This window comes from Neopelma chrysocephalum, unplaced genomic scaffold (genome assembly GCF_003984885.1).
Source record: "Neopelma chrysocephalum unplaced genomic scaffold, ASM398488v2 Primary Assembly neopelma1_84, whole genome shotgun sequence".
Lineage (NCBI taxonomy): Eukaryota > Metazoa > Chordata > Aves > Passeriformes > Pipridae > Neopelma > Neopelma chrysocephalum.
This window is the reverse complement of record NW_020897746.1, coordinates 3,025,321-3,052,034: the sequence shown is the minus strand read 5'-3', so window position 1 is coordinate 3,052,034 and position 26,714 is coordinate 3,025,321. Positions and strand designations below refer to the sequence as shown.

General features: G+C 46.9%; 1 protein-coding gene across 1 annotated transcript; it reads left to right on the top strand.

The window, feature by feature from the left end:
- Positions 1-620: 620 nt before the first annotated feature.
- On the top strand, positions 621-25,299 carry METRNL (meteorin like, glial cell differentiation regulator). Its single transcript, XM_027691750.1, has 4 exons — positions 621-901; positions 6,593-6,981; positions 23,580-23,639; positions 24,331-25,299. Exons 1-4 carry the CDS (start codon positions 789-791, stop codon positions 24,645-24,647), a joined length of 879 nt encoding a protein of 292 aa, XP_027547551.1. The 5' UTR covers positions 621-788; the 3' UTR covers positions 24,648-25,299.
- The last annotated feature ends 1,415 nt before the right edge of the window (positions 25,300-26,714 follow it).

The following is a 26,714-nucleotide window of genomic DNA, read 5'->3' as shown; positions in this document are numbered from 1 at the left end:
ATCCCTAGTGGTCATTAAGTGCTGAAGAGTTATACAAATAGGATCGAGTACCAAGTGCTCCTTGGTAAGTGAAGGTTCCAGCAAAATTGTCAGCCTCCATCCGCCAGGAATTGTGTCCAGGTGGACATCCCACTGCAAGCAGAGTCACCTGCTGCAGTGCTGGAACCCACGGCTGCACCCCAGGGACAGGCAGCGGATCACTGGGGACACACACAGCTGCCCCCCCGGGATGGATGCGTGTCACTGGGGACACCCACGGATCCACCCTGGGACTGGATGCGGGTCGCTGCGGGCACCCACGGCCTCCCCCAGTGCAGAGGGCGCATCTCAGTGACTCTCCCAACCAAACGAAACCCTTTGGTACCACGGGGCATCACTCCTTCCCCGGGCAGTCCGGGAGGGCCCGGGCAGGGCAGGAGAGGAGCGGGGTCTCCCCCCGGGCACCTACAGGGGGACGAAGGGGCGAGCCCGGGACGGGCCGTGCCCGGGGGCGGCGGCGCTTCCCAATCCGGCGCCGCGTTTTGCCGGCGCAGCAAGTGCCGGAGGAGGAGCGGCGGGGGGAGCACGGGGGAGGAGGAGCCGGCGCTCGGCCGGGCCGCTCCCGCCCCTCAGCTGGGAGCCCGCAGCCAGCGGGTGCGAGCTGCAGAGCGGAGCAGGCGCCGCGCCGAGCCGGGATGCGGGAGCCGGGCATGGGGTAGCCGCGCTCCCCAACCATGTAGGCGAGCCCCGGGCGCTGCGCCCATCGCTCCCCGCCGCCTGCACCGCGATCGCTCCGGGCCGGGGGGACCATGCGGAGCGCCCCGCTCGCCGCGCTCCTGCCGCTGCTCCTGGGGCTGCGGCTGCTGCTGGGCGGCGGCGCCGCGGCTCAGTACTCCAGCGACCTGTGCAACTGGAAGGGGAGGTGAGGCGGGAGCCCAGCGGGGAGCGGGGGCTGCCGCGGCCATCGCCGCTGCCGCCGGGGGAAGAAGTTGGTGCCGAGCACAAAAGGGGGACCCTCCCGCTGCGGAGCGCGCAGGGGCTGCGGTGCCCGCCCGGGGCTCGGGGGAGGGAGCGGCACACGGCGGAGAGAGGGCTGGGGGCGGCTCTGCCTCCTCCCCGGCGGGCAGCCGGACCCTCCCGGGGGGAGGGATGGAGGGGCTAGGGCGGGATGGGCTCCCAGCGGCGGGATGGAGGGGCCGGGCGAACTGGGCTCCCCTCGGCCCGGCGGCGGGATGGAGGGGCTGGGAGGGGGGGAAGGCGGTGCCAAATCCGCCGCGAAGAAGTTTCTCTCCCCGCGACCATCTTCCCCGCGGCCCCAGCGCCCGGCAGAGGCGGCAGGAGTGGGGCAGGGCCGGCTGCGGCCGCTCGGGCAGCCCCGGCTCCGCTCTGCCCGCGATGGGTGCACCTGCGGAGCGCTCCCGCCGCAGCCAGGGCGGCCCTCACGGAGCTCCTGCTGGCCCCCATCCCCTCTACTCCCTTCCCTTCGCGTCCCGCAGTTCGCGCCGCAGCCCCCGGGGGTCACTCCCTGCTCCCGGGCGCTCGTCCCGCGGAGATGATGATGATGATGATGAGCCCCGGGAGCGGGGGCTGGCACAGCGGCCGCGCTCCTGATTTATTCTAATTGCACCGGTTGAGAAACCTCTCCAGTTCTCAAGTGTTTATCTCCCAAATTATCTTTGCTTTAATTGCTTGTAATATGTTTAGCGTGTGTGGTTGGGTCTGTGACCTTCTCCACTCTTCATAGGTTTAAGAAAGCGACTCTGCTCAACCAGCAAGTGTTGCTGGGTCAGACTTACTTGAAAAGTGAAACGGTTCAATTCTAATATGCTGCTTAAATCTGACTTTCTGTAGCATAAAAGTTTGACCGACCTGTGTCAGTAGGGTGTTTTCAAGGAGGGACAATTTAGAATAGGGAAACAGCTGGACTGACTTTCAACATCGTAATTTCTTATCTGTCACTGTCTGAAACATGCATATGCTTGGTATTTTACTTTTTTTCTGGACTTTTCTTGACAATTGATGCATAGTTAATTGCAGTGAATCTACTTGAAGGCGAGTGTGTTTGACAGAGACCAAACCTTTTCGTTCTGTGGTAAAATCCTAATTGTATCATTTTGCTTTACCAGCCTGCCCCCACCAAAAAAACCAACCAGCCAAAAAACCCTGTGCCTGCTTTCATCCCAGAGCATCCCAGCTGCAGGTACTTACCTGGACCTTACCACAAGTACCACAGCATATTTTTTAAAAGAATAGTGACAAACCCCTGAAATCCTGTCCTATTTGGCTCTTAGTTTTGTCCTGTTCTCTCAGAGCAAGCAGTGACCACTCCTGTCACCTGAGCAGGGCTGGAATAAGCAATGACTTGAGTATCCACTAAGGGGGTGATGGTTGGGGTGGGGAAGAAGTGAAATCTCATTTTCTGTAGCTGAGTTTGGGGTGAACTGGCAATGCAAGCTCGGATTTACTCACCTGTTGCTCTTGTGAGCCAAAGTGGTGATGGCTTCATGTTGATGCTGTTGGAAGTGCAGGGAAGGAGGAGAGCACAGTTCAGCCCGGATGGTTTCACTTGTGTGAGAGAGTTCCAGAGTCCAGGTGGATTGGAGTCTTGGGAGGGGATAAAGTAACCCAGGCTGACTTTGGCCCTACTGGTAGCAAACAGGTGTTGTTAGAAATGCTGGCACTCCTAAGGCCATTAAATATCATCTGCTTCCTCCTAAAAGAGTAGCAGTTAAGAAGGAAAGAAAGTGATTTGCTGTACCAGTAAATACCATCTAATTAAATATTTGTGTGGATACTAATAGCTATGTGGGTTAGAAAGGATTTTTTTTATGTGGAATGTAATATTTTGAAGTCATGATGCTTTTTACCTTAACTGTTGGAAAATGCTGTGAATGCCAAAACATAGTCTTTCTTCCCACATTGAAGTCCTAGGTTGTCTTGTGCTGGTGGATTTGAGAGTCATGTCATCTCCTACAGTAAACCTGAAGGCCTTTTCTCACCTTTATGTACAAGTCTATATTAGAAGAAACAATCTTAGAATATTCTAGATATGGGTTTTTTTTCCTCATTAACTTATGGAAAAGTGATGAGCTTATACCCCTGAGCAGGATGAAGAGCTTCACTAGGATTCCTATAGCTCTCCCTCATGCTTCCAGGGAAATCTGATGCAATGCACAGCTTGACACCTGCAATTTAAGTGCACTCAATAGGCCACAGCAGCATCTTAATAAATAGCTTGGCAGAGAGCTTCCAGGAAAGCTTTGTCCAGGAGAAAGCAGAAACCTCTCTGTGCTGTGTGTCTGGTTATTACTTTTGCTGTAAGTTCAGGGTTTTGGGCTGCAATGACCTCTTGATGCTTTGGGCAAAAGTGGTTCAGTGACAGGCTGAGAATAAGCTGGGCTGGTGTGTTTGACTTTAGGCTGTAGAGAGAGAATTCAGCTCTGATGTGGCTGCTTTGTGTCCATTGATCTTGCCCTTGGTACTGGTGGATGCTCTGGGGAATTCTGGGTGCTCTCTAGGTTGTCATCTTTAATTAAAAACTCCAAGTTAGGATCAAAAGTTCCCTTCATTCACTGCGGTGTGCAGGGAGGACATGGGTACTTTTAGGGCTCTTCAGCACATCTGTGATAGAATAAATAAATAAATAGCTTTTTTCTCTAAATGACACCTGTTGCACATTGCAGCATGACAGCTCTGCAGCAATACTGTAACAGGTCTTTCAGGGCAAACATAAGGGGTGGCTGAAGCCAGAAAGGAAGAAGAGTGAGGAGACAGATGCAGTGATTCAGGATGTCCTCATGGATTGGTATGAGGAACTAGTGCTTGTTAAATAAGTCCCAACAAACAGCAGAGATTTAAAAGGGGTGATGGATGGCTCATCCATCACTGTAACTATGAAACAGCTGCCTTGTCTCCTTGCCATATACTCTAAAAACCAAAAAAACAATACTCAAATGAGTTTGGGAGTGGAAAAAAAAGGCTCCTGGACCTCCATTACTGTATGGACATGGTGTGTCTGACGCCTGTCTAGTGAGAACTAAACGTGGTGTTAAACCATCCCTGTGTGGTGACCTGTCATCTTGACTCAAAGCAAAGCGACGGGTTTTACTGGATGATGGTGGTTGCTGTTAAGTAATGTGAACATGTATTTTGAAATCTGCTTAAGTTTTGAGTCATCTTTTATTATAAGGCTTAATGTGTACAGGTACTTGTGCTTGATGTATCTGTCTAATGGCATCACTCTTGCCTGTGGGATATAATTGGCTTTCAGAAGATAATTTCAGAGTCCACCCTGTTTTTTGTTTGAACAGCGTGAACGTTTGAACAAAATTAATGCTAAGACTTTTTTTTTCCTCTGGCAGAAATTCACTGCCTCAGTGTTGTTGGGATCACTTGCAACAGCAGTTTCACTGCATGAGTTCAGAGTTTTGCCCCTGGTATCTTCCTTCTGTTTAAGCACTCAGGCTGGAATGTGCCAGTATAAGTCCTGCAAAAACTCTGCAGCTTCTTTTGGTGTCTTGGTGTGTGAGGGTAACTTTCTGCCCCTTTGCTGATGGATAAGCTTTACACTGTTTAATTTTACTTATTCACAGCTTGCACATAAACAGACTTCTGTGTTTTCTGTTGAGTGGCATCATGTGTGTGCTGTGCTGAAAACTGATTTTGTGGACCAGATGTGGATTTACAGTCAACTTGAAATATCCCATTGCAAGTTAAGTTTCCTGAATGTGTTAAGTACTACTGAATTTGAGGGCAAGAGACTAAAGGTTAAAAACTCGTCCCTCTTTTCTCCTCATCTGTGTTCTTCATGTGGCTTTCAAGATTATTCAAAAGCACATGTTTGAAGACTCTATTGTTATTAAATATGACTTTTTTCTTTCTGAACTTCCTCATGTAACCTCTATCAAGTGGGTCACACCAACACTCACAATAATGAGTCACGTCAACAAGTAAATCCAAACCATATGTTTTTTGTTTTTTTTTTTCCCTTTTACACATTGCTTCTAGTTACTTTCTAAATGCTGACTTGAATTTAAAGCCTGTTCAGCACCTGAATATATCTTTGGGATGAGGAACTGTGTATTTGGAGGTTTCTGTTGAGGAACTAGAACCTGATGTCATCACTTGCACTACACTAAAATACGTTTTTGCCACAGGTTTCCTGTGTAACCTCAGACGAGTCACTTAATCCTTTTTAATTATTTTTTTCCCCGTCTTGATTCATCTGCCTACAAGTGGGAATGTTGTGAAGCTTCCCAAAGTCCTGCAAAGCAGACCCATGAGCTGTGATGAAGAGTCTGGTTTTGGGTAGTGTCTACAGGCACAGAATAAAAGATGCTTATGTTTGAGAACTGGGTACACACAGCGTAGGAGGAGAAACAAGCTTGGTGGTGAAGTGGTTTGCTCATACCCACTTTATAGGTTTGTGACAGGACAGGGACTGGGACCAAGGGATTTTTGCCTAGTGGCCCAAATACTGCAGCCAATAAACCAGGCTTCCCACAACTTGCTCTTGTGACTGGAGTGCCTGCAGTGCCAGTGCTTTGAGTCACGTCAGGTAAAGAACTGGTGGGGTTGGTCCAGCATCAGTGACAGGCAGCAAGGGTTGTTTAGAGCTGCCCTCAGCTTAGGCTGTGGCCAAGCAAGCCATGGGGATTTATTAGTCATCCTGCTTGCCCACAGTGGTTTGCTCTCCTTTCACCAGCAGCTGGCCCTGGGACCCCCGTGTTGCTCTCCTGTCCCATCTCTGTGGTCTGTGTGAAATGGCTGTTGGGGTGTTAATTTTTGCCCATGGTGCTGGGACTGATGGTGGCCCTGTGTCCCAGTGATAGTAAATGGCCACATATTCCCTTTTTTGCTGAACACCCATAGCTGTGTGTCTGCTTGTAGCCCATTGGGGCTGGACAGTAAAGTTAAAAGCTAAACTTAAACCTCAGATTGGGAAGTAATGAGAGAACAAGTACCTACCAAAGAAAGCAGCACAGTTCAGTGCTTCCCCAGCTATGACTGGGGACTGCAGTGTCTTTTTTCCTGACCTCCCAGTTTGGAGTTTGGGGCTGCCCAGCTGGGCCACAGGGTATCAGTAACACACAGAGCGTTGCTTTGCTGCAGTTCACAGGGTGAGCTTGGCATCCCTCCCAGTTTCAGATCCATTGGGAATATAGACTTGGAAGGGGAACAAAGTACTTGGAAAAAGGTGGAGTCTGATCTGTGAAGCTGGAGAACGCGCTGGTTTGAGCCACCACCAGGAAGGAGTTGGGGTGTACGTGTTTTATTGGTATGCACCAAGTCATTTGTCCCAGCTCAGCTGATGGGCAGTAACTGAGGCTGTAGTAATTTCATTGCTTTTGATCATGTGCTTATATCCTATTTAATTCTGAAGCCTGTTACTAGTGGTTGGACTTATTCTTTTGGGAGATGATTTGAAGTTGTCCCATAACAATAAAACTGAAGTGTTGCAAGAGACCTGCGTTGCTGAGCTGGATGAGCCAACACTCAGTGCTGTCCTGGGCTTCCTGCGTTTGTTGATGTGGGTCTTTGAAGGTTTGAGGTTATGACAATCACGTTGCTGGCTCTGTCATTTCTCTAACTTTCTCTTTCTTTCTTCCCCCAGTGGCTTAACTCACGAGTCTCACAGGAAGGATGTTGAACAGGTCTACCTCCGCTGTTCCGAAGGGTCCATAGAGTGGATGTATCCCACGGGAGCACTCATAGTCAACCTGCGACCCAATATTTCACCAGCCTCTTACAAACATTTGACTGTTTGCATAAAGCCCTTCAAGGACTCTGCAGGAGCAAATATTTATTTGGAAAAAACTGGAGAACTGAAACTCTTGGTCCGAGACGGAGACCGCAGTCCCAGCAGAGTGTATTGCTTTGGCTACGACCAGGGGGGCCTGTTTGTGGAGGCCACTCCTCAGCAGGACATTAGCAGGAAGATCACAGGCTTCCAGTACGAATTGATGAGCAAGGGGATAGCAGCTGATTTGCACACAGCTTCTGGTGAGTTCCGGGGCATTGGTCATACTTCCACACACTGCCTTGGATGCAGAACAGATGGCAGAGAGAGCGAGTGGGAAAGTGGTCGGGGCTGAGCTTGGTATGCTTTTAAGGACATGTTTTATAAACAGGCTGTGGAGGAAGACTCGAATTTTTTTTGTTTGATTTGTCCTGTTGTTTTTTTAGGGGGCTGGTAGCATAGGCTGAATTGCAATAATTTGTTGAGGGTTACAATGTGAAGGATTTTCCCCTTGCAGGCATGGGGTGAATCATGGGAGCTGGCTTTGCCCTACACTGAACTCCAGCGTGAACTGGGCTTCCCAGCCTTGCTGTAACACTTTTCTAACTACTTTTTAACTCAGTTTTTAAGACCCCGCTGCATGTTTTGAATAATAAACATTTAAACAAGGAGGAACTCCTTTTCTGCAGGTTTTTTTTTTTCCACTTTGCAACTAGTGCTACTTGCTGACCTAATTATTGCTTTTTCTTTTTTTTTTTTGAACAAGGAAAATGGTGTGTTCCTTCCTCAGCTCTGTTTATTGCACTCTCCTGAGCATTACTGTGCCATGGCACTTCAACACCATGACAATACTTTTACAGGGCCAATGTTGTCTTCTCTCTCAATCATTATGAAAAGCAAGTTTTGTAGGGAGGAATTTTATTTATAGCTTGTAGGTAGGAGAAGTGGATGAACTGAAAGAGCTTAGTGGCCTGTAAAGTCTGATACTAAATAGCATTTGGGAGCAATGGCTCTAGGTGTGACCTAATTGTGCTGATCAATTAGGCAGTTTGAGAAGGAACACTGACATTTGTGGAGGATGACAGGGAGAAGGGGGAATTCCCTTTGGATAGCTGGTATCTGGTTCATGCATCTCATCCATTCAGAATTGCCTCTAGCTTTTATCCCCAAAACCAAGGAGGGGAGATTCCCAGAATAGCCTGAGGAATAGCAGATCTAGGCTAGTTTGTCTCAAATGACTACACAGGTTTCAGGGTTGAGGTATTTTAAGTGGGGAAAGAGATTTGTGGCAACCAGATTTCTCCTTTGAAACGGTGGGCTGCCTTCTCTCAGAAGAGTGAAGGGGAGGGGGAGAAGAGTCCTCACAGCACACTTGGGATGACTCAGCCCAGGGCTGAGTCAAACCCTCGGTGAGTGAGGCTGAGCAGCCCTTTGTAGGCTGGGCAGATTCTGTGGTGCTGATGCTTTGCCCGAGATGCTGCTTGATAAGGGGTGGTGTGGCTAATTAAAGTGCAGCTCTATCTCCTTGCATCCCTCATCCTTCTCTGGGATAAGTGATTGCAGAACTCATCCCATCCTCTCCCCTCCCCTGGCTCCCTTCCACAGCAGGACTCTGACTTTGGGTGTTTGTGTATTTGTGCAGGCTCCCGCCCTGCCAGTGTTTGGATGTTGTCACGACAGCTTGGATGGGGCTTTATTTTCGTGCTGGACTGAGATGAGCAGTTCTAGGCTCGGTCAGACTGAGGGCAGGGCCGATGCAGTAACCCCAGCAACTGATAGGTGGCGGCTTTGCCATTGAAACAGAAAAAGATAAACGCAAATATTCCAAATTTTAAGTCATCATCTTCACTTTTGCCATGTTCACAACTGGTATCTTGTTATCGAGGGTTCTACACCACACAAAGTGGGGTATCTCTGCACAGCTGCTCTCCCAGTAAGATCATTTATGCAAAGATGAATATGCTCTGCAGAATGTCAGCTATGTAGTAAAATTCCATTGCAGGAGACATTAAAAACATTGTTTAATCAGTTATTTGGAGAATGTTCTCAGATTCAGTGCTTCTTTCTTTGACAGGCTATGAGGATGGAGACATGGGCAGGCTAGTGAGAAGTGACTCAAATTTACCAAGAAAAGTCATACTTCTTTTTTTCTGCAAAAAGTTGAAATTGCTTTTGCAGATAGTAAATGATATGAGAGAAACACTGCTCATCACTGCTGGGTTTAGTCTGCACACAGGGTTTCTCCTGAGCTTTGCTAACATCAAGAGGATTTGCTGCTGACATCCTTTACCAGCACAAACTGCTGTGTTTTCAGAACTAAGTGCTCTTCTTTCCACATAAAATCTTGGAGGTTTATAAAGCTGATGGGAGTGTCTTTCAGAGACTTTCAGAAGTCTGACTGAGGACTGAATCCAATTACAGCCCTCCTCTTTGATAGGCACATTAAATCACTTTTTTGTTGACTGGTGTATTTTCGGCTGTAACAGACACTGGTTGAATTTCAGTGCTGTCTTATGAAACAATGTGGTAGGGAATCTGCTCCATGCTCTGAGTGTCTTGTTTGGCCAGAAGAAGCTTTTTAATAGTTCATCAGCAGAGCCTTCAGGGCAAACTGGGGATCTCTATTGTATTTTAAATTATTTCTCTTGCCTTTTTTTGGATCCCCAAACTCTGAGGAGGGGCTGTGGGGGGTTGAAAACACGATGCAAATGCCATACATGACTCTTTCTCCACTACTCATTTAGATGAGCACTTTTATTCTCCTATAAATATCTATATGTCTGGGGAAACTGCCAAATTGCTGCCTTGTGAGGCTTCCACAGAGCAATATATTTGAGGCTCTTTGCAGTGTGTGGACCTGCTTTCTTCTGGAGCTGCTTCTAGTTTTTCTGTGAAACCTCGGAAGCAATGCCCTTTACAGAGCTGTTCATTTGGAGGGGAAGTTTACAATCAATTCACTGAAATCACTGGAGATATATCAGAGAGGAGGCTCAAGACAGAGGCAAGTCCTGACCTTAAAGGAGCTGAAAACTGGGTTTAAGCTCCTGTATTTCTCTCTAACATTACCTCTGTCCCTTGGTCACAAACATAGCTTAAGGTGTTTTCTTGCCTGCTGCACGCTGGAAAAATGAGGCTGTTCCTGTCTCAGTTGCAGTTTGACAGAGTTCAGCAGAGCTGGCAGTAGGTGTGAAGACATGACGAGGATGTGAGATGCTGTTGTAGGTGGGGGCTGAGATGTGCTGGGCAGAGGAAGCTGCAGCGCTTCGTCTGATGGCAAAGGACTGAAAATCACAAATACTGCACAATTTTCTTGTGACTGCAGAGTGGGGAGATGACTATCATAAAAGACCCAGGTGTGGGGCTCAGTAATCCAGCCCTTTCCTTGTGCAATAACTACTCGCTAACAACTTCTCCCCACTTTCCCTAAATGCTGTGTTTGTTTCCTGGTGATAATTGTTGTACTCTGCCCTTGAGTTTACTCTCTCTTCCTAACCTGGTATCCCAGCTCTGATTAAAGGGTGTAAGTCATCTGTTTAATACTTTAATGACCTGTTGTGTCCTCGGAGTCCTGACATTGCAGGGTGCATCAACAAATCAACAATGCTTGGCAGGGTGCCTGTGGTTTAATTAGAAAACCTCAAGTTTTATTAGTTTACAGCCATTCTTTCCCACTTAATCAGAGTCTAGCAAATAATTCAGTAGAAAACACATGCAGGTTCTGAATTGGCCTTTCCCTTTTCTTGGGAAGGTTGAATGACACAGGGCAGTTTTACAATTTTCCAGATTTTAGTGGTTTAACCCTTTTCTTGGCTCTGATTCTGCCTTACCACATTTTCTTAAGATTCCCTAGCTGTAGGAAGTATTTGTAATATCCTGAGAGGTTTTAATTCAGATTGCTGACATTTGGTATGGGAAGCTTTTTACCGTGATAGTAGCAATCAAAAAAGCACATTTCTGGTGGTTTGTTTCTTAAGCTGGAAAGAGGATCAAAGGCAAGCAGGGCTTGTCACCATCTAATGGGAGTAGTCCCTCAGAAGGGTCACCTTGACAATTCAGGCATCTTGATGGACGTGTTCTCCTCTTGATACCCAAAGTGATGGGTGACTGAAAGTGCTTTTGATTTCACATCAGGTTTTGGGCTGCACCCCTGTATCACTGCCATCCACGCTGACGGTCCATTAAGTTCAGCTCCTGCACCAGGCTCTGAAGGTGTTTGTCCAACTGAAGAACTGAGGCACTGTGACATTTTGGCCTGAGGCCAGTTGAGAATCAGCAGAACCTGTTTAAGTTGTTGAATTCTGTTGATTCTAATCTTTTCTGCTTGAGCTGGAAGAAAATACTCGGAGTCTCTGCTACACTGGCAAGTAGATGGAGGTTTTGGCAAAAGTGTTGTTTGGCCATTATAGTTCCTAGAAGTTTCCTGAAGGTGATGACCCACACGAGCTTCTCAGCTGTAGTGGAGCATGTGCCAGGTCCAGGTCTGCCTTGCAGCACAGCAGGCTGCTTGGATTAAACTCCTGTGGGAAGTGTGAAGGTCCCTTGAGAATCATTTGCTTTTTCAGTCCTTCAGCTTCTGCTCAACTACTGTGAAACAAGAATCTGTAGGTTTGACCAAAGGTTTTGGAGGGGAAGGTGAATCCTCTTCCCCTGTCCCACCAAAGGACCTTTATTTTGTTACCCAAAGTCTGTATTTCAAGAGTGTTGTATCAAGCTCTGGATCCAGCTTTGTGTAAGCTGTGTAGTTTGCTTTCCCCATTGCACTCGTGGGGCTGTCTGTAATTTAGTTGTGAGAGCTCAGGAGGTAAATTGAAAGCCCTTTCATAACCCACCCGCTTTTGTGTAGCAAAGAAGTCAAACTTTAACAAAAATGTCCCTTTATCTTGATGGCATCTACTGACTTAGTGCAGCTTTAGTAGCTCTTTTATATGTTTTCTTTATTAATACTGGGTACCTGTCTGAGAATATTAATAGCTAGGAGGTACAGCACTCGGGTGGATATCTGAAAAACAAGGCGAAACTGGATAAATCCAGTTAAGTAATTAACAGTATTCAGCTATTTCCTGTATGCTGTTAATTCACTGGCCTGAGAAAACAGACTGGAAATTCAGAAAGCACATAAGTATTCGGGCTATGCCAGTGTTTCTGCTAACAAATGGGTTTTTGAAGCACCCCTCTTAACTTCTGATCTTTATTGCAGTGTGGGTTTGGCAGAGGTGGAGCCCCAATCTGCTGTATCTCTGCAGGTACCCTCCCAGAGAGAGCTCTTTTGTCATCCCAGCTCGTAGGATCCTAATCTCCCGCTTTCCTCTGGTTGCTCCCAAATATCCATTTTACTTATTTCTTTTTCTTTCTTGGAGGCTGAATGTGCTGCTCGACTTTGTATAACCTGAGGCAGCAGCTCACAGAATCACAGAATGGTTTGGATTGTAAGGGACCTTTAAAGACCACCTAGTCCAAACCTCTGCAATAAGCAGGGACATCTTTGACTAGGCCAGGTTGCTCAGAGCCCCAACCAAGCTGGCTTTGAATCTGTCCAGGGTTAGGGCGTCCACCGCTGCTCTGGGCAGCCTGTGCCAGTGTTTTACCCTCACACTGGTGTGTTTTTCACTTCTTGTCAGAGCGGAAACCTCCTGGTGTTGGTGAGCAGGAGGGAACCGCAATGAGGAAGGTGCGGTCGGTGCCCGCTGTGCTCGTCGCTGCCGTAGGCAGGGGAGGTGATGGAAAGGGGCACTTGGAACACTTAAACTGAAAGTCCCTGTGACCTTTATCCTTAGCACAGGTTCTGCCTGAGTCACTGTGACCATCTGAGATGTTGGCACCGCGTTATGTGGCAGGGTGGGAGCACCCCTGGGTGCTGTGGGGTTGGCAGGGGGGTTTATTCTAATACACCCCATCTTGCTTGCTTTGTAGTTTTTTTCCCCTTGTTTTCCACAGGGGATAAAACTCTCATACCTCTCAGGGTTAAGCAGTGTTAGGAGGGCTGGAAGTAGATGGTTTTAAGGTCCCTTCCAACCCAAACCATCCTGTGAGTCTATGATTTGCACAGGACAGGTTGATACCACACTCCTCCCATTGGGGTTTGTTGGTGAAACGCACAACGAGCAGCAGAGCAGAGTTGAGGGATCTGTCTGTAAGCCTGAGCACACCTTGCTGGGTGGCAGCTCAGGGAGGCTCACTGGTGCACCTGAAGGTTGCTGATTTAGTTGCCTTGTTTCTCTCTCTAAAAGATCAGCAGCAAGTTTTAAGAGAAAAACATTGGAAAACAGCCTTTAATGCAGTTGTTCAAAATACACTTCATTTATTGGCCTTATAAGGACCCTTCTGACACTCCTGGTTCAGGATACTTTATTTCCAAATGGTTTTTTGCAGGGGGCTCTGCCACAGTAACTTTGTCTTTGCCATAATAAAAGGTGATACAAAACCTGGTGCAAAGTAACTACAAAAGTATAAACAGCATTCCCTAATCCTTTATGTATCTTAAAAAGCACAGTTAAAGCTAGTTTTTGAGGGCATATCACTGAACTGGATGTCATGGGTCAGCCTCTAGCTGCATCAGGCTGGCTGCTGTATTACACCGCCTGGAGTGGGATTAATTTTGAGAAGCTGGAAACCTGCTCCAATTATTCATGTGCCTGAAGTGGTCAGGTTTGCAGTGAATGATTGACTGGGTGGGAGAGTTTGAGAGCAAAGTTTGAGAGTTTCTTCCTGTGTGAAGTGGTTTCAAAGTGTAGTTCTGATGCTCGGGGAACGCACACCTCCTTACCTCGTCCTAAATTCAAGCAAGGAGGGTGTTTTAGGGACCTGAGACTCAGTAAGGCAAAAAATATCAGACTGGGAAGTCTTCACCTTAAAAAAAACAACAAAATTGGAGGGGTGCCCTAATTTAATCTCTCCGTCTCCCAAGACACTGGGCTTTGCCAGCATCTCCTCTGCCCCTGCTCATCCTTTGATGTCACCAGGACAGGAGTTGGTTTTGCAGTGGGCAGAGGAGGTGACAGTGGGGCTGCAGTGATAAATACACAGCTGCAGGGGAGAGGGGGAAGAAAATAGCTTATTTTTGCTAGACTGGCCACGAATGCCGTTAGCTTATTTCTCAACTCAGTGGGCAGTCAAAACCAATAAGCAGTCAGGTGTATTGTCCGGGCAGCTGGGGCTCCCTCGGCTCTGACCTTTCTGTACTGCTGAAGATGGTCCCACAAACAGAGCTGCAATCCTGCAGAGTTGCTTGGCAGTCTTTAATAATGCTCTGTGCTTGCTCTGCAAAACTGTTTAGTTTGCTAATTCCTCAGGCTGTAGCTAAAGAAGGGATGGGAGGGCGGGGGAAGCGCATTCCTCTTCCCACTTATTGAAACATGGGCCAAAGCTTTCCTGTCTTGGGGTCTTGATTTGCAGGACTGAAAACCTCTTTCACCTTAATCTGTGCTAGAAGCCAGAAAACATTCACTGTAATACTGCACAGATACTTGGAAGATACCCTGGACCTAAAGCTGTGGTGGAGGTTTAACACTTGGTATTAAGAAGCTGCTGCTGTGTGACACAGCCTTGGCCAGTTCAGCTGTGCTGCTGGTTCAGATCTGTGGGAGGATTTTTTGGTATGGGTTGGATGGGTACCCTCTGACTCCTGTATGGGATTTGAGTGCTGCAATGGGCATAAACTCTGGTTTTCTGTATTGAAGCCCTGGGAGACTTGTGGTGACCCTTAGTGCTGGGATGTGCACATGGAGCCTGGCCTGGCTTTCCGTGGCATCAACATCCGCCCAGATCACCCTGTTTGTGCAGGATGCACCTCTGCCCCAGCAGAACTGTCAGTGGCCTTACACCAATTTCATCTATCTTCAAGTGGATGTGTGAAACTTAGGAGAAAAAACAAGTTCTTATGTAGAACAGGTGAATGCTCTTAATATGACCAAGAACTGAGTGCTGTTAAGTACGAAAAGGTGATATATTGTAAAGCTTTTCCTGTTACAAATGGAAGACCTGAAGTAACTTTTTTTTTAGATTAACTGAACAACTTTACAACATCCAGGCTCTGGCTGTGTGAGGTGTAGCCCTTCCACAGCCCTCCTCAAGAGTAGCCTGATCAAATAAACATGGTTTTATAGTGAAAACTGGCCTTGTTCCTTCAGAGCTCTCCCACATACCAAAAAGAATTTGATTTCTAGAAACAGGAAGGAGAAAGACCTGTGTGGATATGAATGCACATATGCTGTTTTTTCCTTCTTTTTATTTCTTTCTCTGTTTCTCTTTTTTTTTTTTTTTTTAAAGACTCACTTAATCTTTGATCTGTCATTACTCCACTCTCAGGGTTTAACTTTAACCAGCCACTTGTTACTTAATTCTATTCCCCTGCTCCATAGAAGTCATTAATGGACCGAACCGAAGGGGAGGGAGGGAGGGAAGGCTTTGTGTTCCTGGCAGGATTCCAGCCTGGTAGTAGGTGCTGGCTCCAGCCTCTCCTAAACCCCTGGCAGGGGCAGAGGGAAGTGCTTGGCTGCACCGTTTCCCCAGGGCATGGGAGTAAAAAACACCTCACATTTTCATTTTCTGCCTCACAAGCACTTCATGACATCTCAGCTGAGTGCTGTGTTAGCTGTTGGAGGCAAAGCCAAACAGGACAGCAAAAATTTTCCTTATAACTTTATGTTTTCTGACTCGTGTACAATTTTACAAGGCTTTGGAATGACATTTTCTTTAGAAGAAAGAAGAAATATTTTCTGAGTGTATTTTAGGAGGGGATGAGCCAAGCCATAAATCTCTGTGGGTTCTGAGTCAGCAGAATATTTGCTTTGGTGCTGTGCTGTGGGGAGGTGGATGGGCAGCTCAGAGGTGCAATGCTGATGCTGCCTGTGCTGGCAGGTTCTCGTGGGGTGACAGGGAGGGAGATCCTGCCCCAGCCCCTCCTCTGCTGGTCAGAGGGGATTAGAGGAGCCCCTCAACCATCTGGAGGCACCTCTGACTTCCAGCAATTTGTCTGTCCTCATGTTTCCCACTCCTAATCCCCCTTGGGCAGCACTGGTAGGTTTGAGGAAGAAGAGGTATTTTCTGTGAGATAAACAAATAGAGCTACTTTTTTATGGCTTTATAGTTGTGTTTGGTGCATGACCAGCAGGAGACATTCCCAGCAGTTACCTTGCTGCCAGCTTTTCCCTTTAACTGCAGTTAGGGAGGGAGAGAAGGAAAGCAGAGAAGTGGCAGACGTGCACACGTGCTGCTGGCACAGGAACATGGGTGGTGCAGTTGCAGAGACACTTCTCGTTTGCTGGGCTCTGCTGCTGCAGTGCAGAGAGAGGAATTTAACTGGGCATCTGATCTGCTGAGTGGGGCTTTTTGGACACAACACATTGCAGATTTGACTGTAACAGAGGGTTTTTGCAGAGCTGTGATGCAATGGGTAAGAGTAGAAGCTGGGCTGGGAGCTGGCACTGATCCAGTCACTATTCCATTGCTGCTCACCCCAGCTCTGGGGTTTGCCATGGAGGAGGAGGAGGTGGTGGGTCAGAAAGAAGTGTCTTGAAGCCCTGTCACTTATCTTTTCTCCTGGGTTGATGCTACTTATGCATAGACCTGGAGGTAGAGTTTAATAATGGCTAATGCTGCTTGAATAAAAACTGCTATGTGGGGTTTTCATTCCTTTTCCCCCCCTGTTTTGTTTTAAATTTTAAACAAATGGCTGTTCGTGTTTCTAGCTGACCTTTCGGCTCATTTGTTAGAATGGGTGCTGCATCTTGGAACAGCAAAAAGGCATCAGCTCTGCAATCCCAAAGGATCCTTATGTGCTCTGTAGCTGCTGAGCCAAGTTTCAATTCAAAAGCCGTTGCAAATGGAGCTTGCCTAGTACCAAATCTCTTCCTCACATTGTTTACACAAATAGTCCATCTTTGGTACTTAAGGACTTAAATACCCTCTTGGAAGACATTTCTGTGAAAAGATAAATTTCTGGTTTATGGTCTCTTGTCTTAACATTTCTCAGAACACAAAGGTCATCACATGCCTAATGGTGAGGTTCACAGTATGCTTTTTTTATTCTTTCTTTGCAGGAAGGAAGTGGTATTAACTCAATTGTCTTGGCACAGTCTATGCCACAGCCTACGAAAGTCTGCATTTCATTAAACTTAGTTGCAGGTTTAAATTGTTCTTGGCCAGTGTTTCTATTTTCAAGTTACTTCTGGAAACTTGTACATAAATGCAAGTTGAACTGAGTGTTAGAAATGAGCTAAGGCAAGGAATGGGAGTTGACACTTCCTTTTGTGAAGAGGTAAAATCACCAATATCCCTTCTGCATGTGGAAGGGTCAGGGGAGGATGTCCATTGTAGCATCATGATCTTGGTCCAGCTGCTCAATCACCATCTGTTCCTGTACCAAGTCTGGGCTGTGTTGTGGCTGTAGAAGGGAATCTTTGAGTTGTGTGTCTGTGCTCATGGTCCTTGTTCTGAGCTGCCTCTTTTGCTCAGCACAGGGGCTTGGATTAACTTTCTAGCTAATATGGGGAAGGACGCTTCTGCTTTTAGAGGACCACTAAACTTTCTCAGTATGTAATTTATGACATTAACCTTCTATTCATTGAAGAAGCACAATCTCTCATTGCAGCCACCCAGCACTTAAAGAGGGCTTATAAAAACAAGGGGAGTGAGTTTTTATGTGGGCAGATAGGACAAGGGGATATGGTTTTATGCTAAAAGAGGGAAGATTTAGATTAGATGTTTGGACGAAATGTTTTACTCGGAGGGTGGTGAGGCCCTGGCACAGGTTGCCCATAGAAGCTGCGGCTGCCCCATCCCTGGAAGTGTTCAAGGCCAGGTTGGATGGGGTTGGATGGGGCTTTGGAGCAACCTGGGCTAGTGTAAAATGTCCCTGTTCCTGGCAGGGGATGGAACCAAATAATCTTTAAGGTCCCTTCCAGCCCAAGCTGTTCATGATTCTGTGGAATTCTGATCATTGTTGATCCAGAGGACTGGGAGCAGCACAAGCCCAACTCTCCTGTTTGCTCCCTCGCTGGACGTTTTCCTACTGACACACTGGAAAAAGTGCAGTGCTTGCAGAAAGCCCTGTAATCCTACCCCATCCGAAGACAGGAAAACCTTGTAAACCCAAAGAGTGATGAGAGAGCTCCTCAGTGTGCTGTGACGGCCTGTCAGTAACTTCCAGCTCAGCTGTGGAGATGCTCAGTGTCATCTGGCCCCGTTTTCCCTCGCTGGGGCTGCAGGTATTGTGTGAGATGCAGGTGTGCTGGGTGCAGCCCTGCTGGCCTCAGCTCCCAGCCAGCACTTCATCTTCAGTACGAGAGGCACTGACAGTGCAGATGCATTGATGTAGTTTGGGTGGTGTTTTGGTGCGGGGGTTGTGAGGGTTTTGAGGTTGAGTGTTGTTTTGGCTTGCTCAGGAAGAGCTTTCTGAGGGGGTGAGGAAAGTCGAGGTGTATCTAGAAAGGAGAAGACTAGTCACAGCCTGGTAAGCCAGAGTGGTTGTCAGACTCTTGCCCACCTTAACTGCAAAGCAGCAGGTCTTTTTGTTTGGGATATAAGCTGTGAGAGGTTTGTTTCTTGGAAGAAATGTTGCTTCTTCAGAGAGGAAGCCCAGGCATACCTAGGAAGAAATAATTACAAGGATTTATTCCACTTTATAATTAGTTAAAGTAGGATCAGGGCAAGATTTATTTTTTTTCTTGCTACATGATGTTTGCCCTTAAACTCTTGTCTCCCAGATAAATCACTGGTCCAGTAATCAGTTGAGACATAGTCATTTCTGCTTAGGACTCAGAGAAATGATGGAGAAATACACCATCACTGGAGAAACCACATGTCTATTTTTATAATCTGCTCTCAGAAGTCTATACTGTGTGTTTCCAGGAAGGAGACTCATCCTATGATGCCCTTTCCAGTAGGGTGCTGCCAGCAAGAGGTGCCAATTAGAGAGCTGCCAGCAAGAATTTGAAAGATGTGGGTGGGTTTCTTTGTTCCATATGAACTAATGCTGATGTCAGTCTGAGCTTCCATCCAAGAGATGTGTCTGGGACCCCACACCAGTACTGGAGGTGCTGCAGTACAGGCTGGCTTGGCTTAAATCAACCCGGGCTGCAACAAGACCCATCTGAATGTCTTGAAGAGAAAAGGCTACTTGTTTTAACCAAAAGATTTAAACTTAGAACTAACAGAAAACAAGCTTCAACCCTGCCTGGGCCTCCTCTGTGGCTTTTGGTACTTAAAAGGTCTGATTGCTCTTCAAAGGGTTATTCAGAAGTACCAGCGTGTGGGTGATGTGTGCCACGGGCAACTGGAAGCTCAGATAAAGAGCTCAGTGTTTCCCTCCCCCACCATCCACACCTCCACCACACCGCAGGCACCCTCTTCTTCACAAAACCAAGGGTATTCCTCGGGGCAGCGGTTTTCTGCAATTGCTTTGTGTTAAACATTTTCACTTCTGCTTAAAGGGTGTCTTCTCTTCCTGTGCTCGCTGCTGGTGCGTGGGTGGATGTTCAGCACAGCCCACCCGGGGACAGGGGATGGAGAAGGGCTTTTGGACTCACTAAGAGGAGTTTTGGGACAGTGTGCAGAGACCTGCAGCCTGGCTCGCCTGGTGTTCTTGAGAGATATGAGGTTGCGGAGCGCGTTGAGAAAATTAGGACAGGCAGAGGAGGCTTCTTGCTTATGGGTTAGAGGCCGGTTTTGGGGTAAGGTAAGGTCAGTCAGACCCATGGGTGGCTGTTGAAACACAAATGTTTCAAAAGAGGATCAGGCCCCTTCATGTGGTTTCTGTGACGCCTGCAGCCAGAGCCAGCACGTCTCGGTTGGATGTGTCCTGCAGGGAGCTGTCATCCTAAACCACAATGATGGCCCTTCCATAACCCCCACCTCCTCCTCTCCAAGGAAAGGAGGGTTGCGTGCGAATGTCACAAACCAAAGGAGGAAGGACTGGAGCTGTGTGTGTGAGCTGAGACACGACAGCAACACCACCCACCGCGCTCGAGGCAGAGATTTGTGCTAAACTGCAGCACTAAAGGTGCGCTTAAATCCATCCCCAGTGTTGGAGAAAATCCTTTCTGGACACCCCAACTCTGATGCTGGCTGAGCTGGGCACCACCTGGGGCTCATGGCAGCTCCTCAGGGCAGGTCCCTCTCTCTTCCTGAGCGTTTCTGCCTCCCTGAGGAGAGGTCCAGGAGAGGACCAGCAACGTGTTTGACAAAGCTGTTGGCCAACAAGTGCGGTCTATTGTTAGCACCACCACGTCCTCCTCAGTAACATCAGGTTCAGAGGGCAAATCGCTCAAAGCAGCTGGGACATGACTGCTGGCTTGTGAGGAATGATGTAATTACATCTCCCTCTGCGGGGAGGTGAATAGAGAGGCCTTTGGAGGCACTGGACTGGGGGGGTGGAGGGAGAGGGCTGCCTCAGGTTACTTCAGGTCAGGATACTGTCAAAATCCATCAAAGGCATTCCCAGGAGAGTCGGCAGCCGATGTGCACAATGCAGGCTTTATGCCACCGGTGGTGGAGTTGAGTTATAGGCATCTGGGCTTTAGAGGGCTTCAATAAAATGTTGCTTTTCTCTCTCTTTCTTTTTTTCCCCCCTTCCCCTGCTGCTGTATGAATTAAGGCTCTTTGGCTTATCGAGTTAAAAGGAATTAGAGCAGCTGACGTTGATATTGTTGTTGTTGCAAGTTCATAGACTTGCTTTTGGACGCGAGAACCTGGGCAGCCCTCGAGAAGTCCCCGGGGAGTCGGGATCGGGCAAACGCAGCCGCCTTGTTTAGTAACCGGGCCCGTTTCCCCAGAAAATGAGCATCTTCACCTGCTGTGCACGACTGAAGTGCTTTTCCTGGTTTTCTTTTTTTAGTTATAAGGATGCTTCCCATTCTAGCCTGAGGTGTGTGTGTTGTTTTGACCCACGGATGGAGGGAAGCACCTGCTGCCTGATCCAGAGGGAATGAGCTGAAACTGCTGCTTAAGTCCCGAACTTGTGCTGTAAACACACAGACTCCTTCCTGGCTGGGATTCAAAAGAAAGTGTAGGCATTGCCACCTCCTAAGGATTTTGTTTCTTTTATAAGCCTGGATAGGAATGAAGCTTTGGTTGTAGCCAGTGGATGTTATTTGCTTTTTAATGGTCCATTTACCTCGGCAGTAATCCTTCACAACTCGCTTTCCATCTGTGCTTGCATACCTTGTTTTTGCCACTTGCGAGATCTATTTGATACTCTGTGAATGCAGATGTGGGAGTTGTTCCACAGAAGAGGATTTCTGGTCTTCATCTGTCTGGTGTTGCAGTGATGGGTGGTGGAAAATGGTTGTTAAAGCAGCTCACATGCCACCACACTGCTGTGAGTCAGCTGGATCTGAAGCAGGTTTTAAGCAATGGTCTAGTGTGAGCAATGCTGAGCACTTTTAATTTCCTCTTGCATTTAAAAGGCTGCAGGATTTTTGCCTAGGGTCCACAATTACAATGATTTGATTCTGTGTATACATGGAGATTTGTTCATTTGATTTATTACAGTGTCAGTCTATTTAAATGGAAGGAACCACTTTTAAAGTATTCTGTTTTTCATCTTTTATGCTGTTGCTTGTGTTGCTCTCCTTTGGAGGACAGAAGTGCCTTAGTCATCTTGGTGTTTTCAATTTTCCTATGGGGTTGGATGAACTACAGAGATGTCTGGTCTAAACCAAGACTGTTTTCACTCAGACTTAAAAAGGCTGAGATGCCTTTTTATTGTTAGGTTTTTGCAGAGCAAAATATCTGAAATCCAACTGGATTTTGAGGATGTCTGCCAGCTGTGCTTTGTTTTGGAGCTTCTATCCACGTGGAAATGCTGTAAGATTCACACAGGTTTGCAGATTTCCTCCATTTAATTAATCTAAATCAGGTCTTGATTTGGACAGAGGGAGGCTGGGGAAGAGGGACATTTCCCCTGGATGGATTTGGTTGGTGCCATGAATGAAACAACTCCATAGTAGGATGTTTTGTGATTAATACACTAAGACTTGCCCAGAGAACTGGTGGAATCACCATATTCCTGGAAGTGTTCAAATTATGTGTGGATGTGGCACTTGTGGACATGGTTTAGTGGTGAGCACAGTGGTGCTGGGTTAGTGGTTGCACTCGATGATCTTAGAGGTCTTTTCCAACCTAAATGATTCTGTCATTCTCTGACAATTTTCTCTGTCGGACATTTGGTCTCACCACTGATCAAAATCTCTTTGAGTCTAAAAGTTAAAATATGTTTAGCTTGAATTTATTCTGGTACTCCATTTAGGTCGAGGCTTCATCTGGTTCTGCATTTCTCATTATATTGAGCGTTTCCAAAAAAGAGAGCTGAAATGGTATGTGGGGAAAGAAGGACAGGAAAGGCTGACTTGTTTCTAAGGGCCCTGAAGGCATTCAGACCAAACAGAAATGCCAATTGATCCAGATGCTATTTTGCCTATTCCTTGTCATTTCTTTTGGAGCTTTTTAACCTCCTTGAATTATTCCTTCAAATACCCCTGCCCAGAAATGTGCATTTTACATTCCCTTTAATCCTATTAAACAGCGTGTTACACTGTGTATTAATCATCTGACTGGAGCAAATCTGGTGGATTTGGTTCAATAATCCTTCTTTCTGGATCACTGCTTTCCTGGGACCTTGGAAAAAATAAGAGATTTGCCATGTCTTATGTTAGAGAGTGGCTTGTTCTGACAGAGGAGCATCAGGGGCACCAGCTGCACGTTGTGTAGACAAGTTTAAACCTACTTCTTAGGGCAGTGGATAAACTTCTCTGGGAAGCAGGTGGGGGTGAGAGGAAGGGCGTGACAATTTTGGGAATCTGGTAACTAAGTGTTTTCAGATGTTGAGGTTCAAAACCTGATTTTTTCTAAGGGTGGGGAGAAGTGGGGTAGCTTCAGTTTGGGGTTTGATGGTGGAATGTGTGATGGAATCAGCTGCAACTCCAGGGCTTTGCCTCACCTCCAGTGGAAGCCCTGCTTTGCTGTAGTTTTGTGCCTGTGCTGATCCAGTGTCTCCATTTTTCTGACTGATGTGTTGAGATGACATCAAGTGACAGACAAGGGCTCTGATCCTTGTGCCATCGTGCACAGACTCACTGAGCACCCCCAGGCAGGGCAGACCTTGATAATAAGCAAATTCCTGAACTCAACAGGGTATTGTAGAAACATCTGTATTGCAACTACAGCACCTTCTCCTCAGAAATATCTGGCTGAGTACAAAGAGGAGCCACATTCTTGCATTGATTAGATTAGTGCAGATATCCAAACGTTTCCAGCAGAACAGGAAATGGTCTTTGTGCTGCTTGAGCACAAAGATATCGAACAGATATCGGGCTCGAGTTTCCTCTTTGCCTCAACGCCCTCCAACACATGCATTGGGGTTTTTCCTCCCCTCTTTGCCTCCCCCACTCTGTAACCTCCTGGATCTTTGATGTGGTGATGACTAAATGGCTGTGAAATAGCCCAACAACACTGGATAAAAACTGTAAGACAGAGGCTTTGCCATCAGAATATAAGAGACACACGATCTTATATTAAGCCTTTGAGAGTGTTGAATTTACAGCAGAGAACCCTGCAAATGCACCCAGCATCAAAATATATTTTGCATAAGCACAGTGAGTGTGTGGGGTGTTTGCTACACAGTATATCCCAGCAGGATTGGTAAAGAGAACCATATTCCTGCCTAGGTACAAAAATCTCATGGGGACTTTAGAGTTAGCCCCCACTTCTTGTAGTGGTATCGATGTCTTACAGGCCTTTAAACTGCTTGTCTCTGTGTTGTGTGTGTGTGTTTGTGTGTGTGTGTTGCCACATTTTTGGTTAATTTAAATGGTTTATTTATTTACTATTGTCTAGTCCTTTGCTAATTCTGACCCTTCCTCTCCAGCTCCCTGCCGACCATGCAGCGACACAGAGGTTCTCTTGGCTGTCTGCACTAGTGATTTTGGTGAGTTCTTGCTTCCCCCTAATGCCAATGTGACATCCATAAACACCAGTGGACACCTCCTTACCCTTGGCAACCTGCACTGGCAGTAAATGTGGTCTAAGGGAGTGCATGGAAGAGGGAGGAGGACGTGGTTTGAAGGACCTCAAAACCATCTGCCCAGCTGGCACTTCCCCAGGGTGGACAGAGGGATCCAGCAACCACAATAAAAGTAGAAATTCAAGGACTTGGGTGCATCTAGGAGAGGCCTTTTCTTGCTGCCCTACAGTGTTGGTTGACTGCTGACAAAAGACCAAAAGTGTCAATAATTGTCTGTGCTTCCCTTTTTAAAGGGAAAATTAATATTAGCTGGTATCTGTGATGGCTGGAGAACAGAAAATAAGTTGTCAGGGAGCATTTAGCTTGTATCTTATTGTTGGAACTCTTCGTCATGATTAATGCTGTTTTTCTAATGTAATTATTTCTCTGTTTATATTTAATATATATGGGTGCCCTTTGCTGGACAGGTTACAAATATAAACTATAACAAATGCAAATGTATACTGGAGGTTACTGGATAAACTTGACTCTAAAAATAACAAAGGACCAAAACTGGGGCTTCTGTGGTAAATTCAGTCCCCCTGGTTGCACAGGGCTGAGTTTGGATGAGGGTTTTCCAGAGTAATTAATCCTTAAATATTTTCTCTGTTTCCAGTGATCAGAGGCTCCATTCAAAACGTAACGAACGAGGCAGAAGAGCAGGAATCCATCATTCATGTTGGTGTCAACAAACTGTACAGGCAGAAGAGCAAAGTCTTTCAGCTGACAGGGGAGAGTGGGAACTGGAGAGGACAAATAAAGACCTTGCTGGAGTGTGGGGTGAAGCCAGGAGATGGAGATTTCCTTTTCACGGGACGTATGCACTTTGGGGAGGCCAGGTTAGGCTGTGCCCCTCGTTTCAAAGACTTCCAAAGGATGTACAAAGAGGCAAAAGACAAAGGGCTAAACCCATGTGAAATTGGCCCAGATTGAACCCCCCTGTTTGGCTGAAGGTCGCTTTTAGCCCTTGGCCAGGAATATTTCCTGGTCACAGTGAGAACTCTGAAGAAAACTGGTAACTGAGAGGCTGGACAGATCTGGAGGGCAGGAGAAACCCCACAGGACACCCACAACCTGCTCATAGACTAATGGAAGCAACAGAGGTACGAGCTCAGAAGGCTGCCAAGCAAGCAAGGCTGGATTTTTAACCAATCTTGTCCGTATGAATTAAGTTATTATATTTTTTTAGTGACTTCCTTAGGAAAACAAACAAAGAAAAAAACTCCCACGTCTTAATAAAAAAACCCAAATGAAAGCCAAGATGCCTTTGTATCTTTTTAATACTAATTTTTAAAAATGTCTTAAGCTGATGTAGCATTTGGTATGGCGTATTCTGTATAAATGGCCAAGAATGTGATAGAGCACGGTAAAACATCTTAACATGGATGCTTTGTAAAAAGCTTGGTGTACAATTCAAAGTTGTTTCTTATGACAGAAATTTATGGAGCCAAACTCTTATGTGTGTGTGTGTGTTCTTTTTTTTTTTTTTATTTGAAAGAATGTACAATCGCCGCCTGCAATATTTTTTCTTGTCCAGGCTGGCAAATTCTTTCCATTCCAGAGAAATAAAGGTCCCTGGATTTGACACATGCTGTTTAAAATCTTTATTTTTTTTCTCCTCTGTAAGGCTGATCTCGGCCAGTCCAGATGTGCTCAGAGATCAGCTCTGGGCTGCTCGCTTGTTTTGTGGCTTCTCTGAGCAGAACCAGAGTTCCTGTGAGGCTTTAGAAACCACAGTGTTTTTCAAAGGGGAAGCAGGAGCTATTTTTGGAGATTTTTAGACATGTGTCCAGGCAAGGCTTTAAGTGTTCTTCTCTCTGATGCCGATGGCGTTATTTTGGGAACGGCTCCAAGGAGCAGGCTGCCCCTTCATGTTCAGCTTGAAGCTTTCATTTGTGCTGGCTGGCAGCTTGGCACGAGGGGGATGTTCGTGCCTGTGAGTCCCAGGGGACAGGACCAGGCCACCTGATAAAAAATAAGCACTTTAATAAGGGTGGGCCATTCCTGCAGGCAGTGTCCTGTGGGAGGTACAGGAGCTCTCCCTCCCTGTTCGTTCCCACTGTTCCCCATAGCCTGCAATGCCTCACTCTTATGGTGCCTTCAGAGGGGTTTTAACCTCTTGCCCATGTTTGTTCTCCAGCACTTTCTACTGCCCCAACTTTTGTTTTAGGCCATCAGGTTCTTTCAATAAAAGGTTTCCACTTAGTGACTCTTTCTACCTCATCCCTCATCTCTTCTTCATGTGACTGGATTCTGGGGTTCAGGGAGGGCTTCTGGAGCAGCTCAGGGGATGCAGGAAGGTCTGACATGGATGGGATGGATGGGATAAGTGTCCCATGACACTAATCAGGGGTAAAAAAACCCCAGGATTGTACCAAAATACTGTCCTGTAGTGAGACCAAAATCCCTCTGTGAGTGTTTCTGTAGACTCCTCTCAGCAGAATTCATTCTGTGGGCCTGTGGGAGAAGAAGAGTTTCTTTTAGCTGTGCTAACCTCATCCTAAAAGGCTCCAGAACACTGTGACTATTTCAGCAAAGACCTCTAAACCCCATTTAGCACCCACCTATCTGCTGCTTTGACCCCAGCTGCCTTCCAACCTCCTGTAAGCAAAGCCCCAAACCCAGCAGCCTGTTCTGTGCAGTTCAAGGTTCCCCCCATCCTAACTTGGGTTTTAAGAGAAGTGAGCCAGGACCAGTAAGGGGTAAAATCATTCACTCCTTGTCTTCAGCCTGCCCCAACCACTCTCTGTGGCCTTGCTTCCACTTCAGGGATCTCAACCCAGCCTTTTGTAGGCTTTTAAAAATGATTTTGTGGTTTAGTGCTGAGATAACTCCCAAGCACATCTGAGGGGGCGTTTCAGAAGCCCTGTACCTCACCTCTCCTCTCCTGCTGTGTTTCATAGGCTTTTTCCAGCAGAGTGAGTGCTGGCAGGATGAGGAGAGAAGAACAACATGTTCCTGGAATTGCCTCCAACCTGCCCACTCTCCTCTTCCTCTGTG

Bases quoted from the DNA above. Each gene is read 5' to 3' on its own strand.
- METRNL (XM_027691750.1), top strand. From the start codon at position 789: ATGCGGAGCGCCCCGCTCGCCGCGCTCCTGCCGCTGCTCCTGGGGCTG. The intron at 6,982-23,579 runs GTGAGTTCCGGG...CTTCCTCTCCAG, and splicing joins TGATTTGCACACAGCTTCTG to CTCCCTGCCGACCATGCAGC. The intron at 23,640-24,330 runs GTGAGTTCTTGC...CTCTGTTTCCAG, and splicing joins TGTCTGCACTAGTGATTTTG to TGATCAGAGGCTCCATTCAA.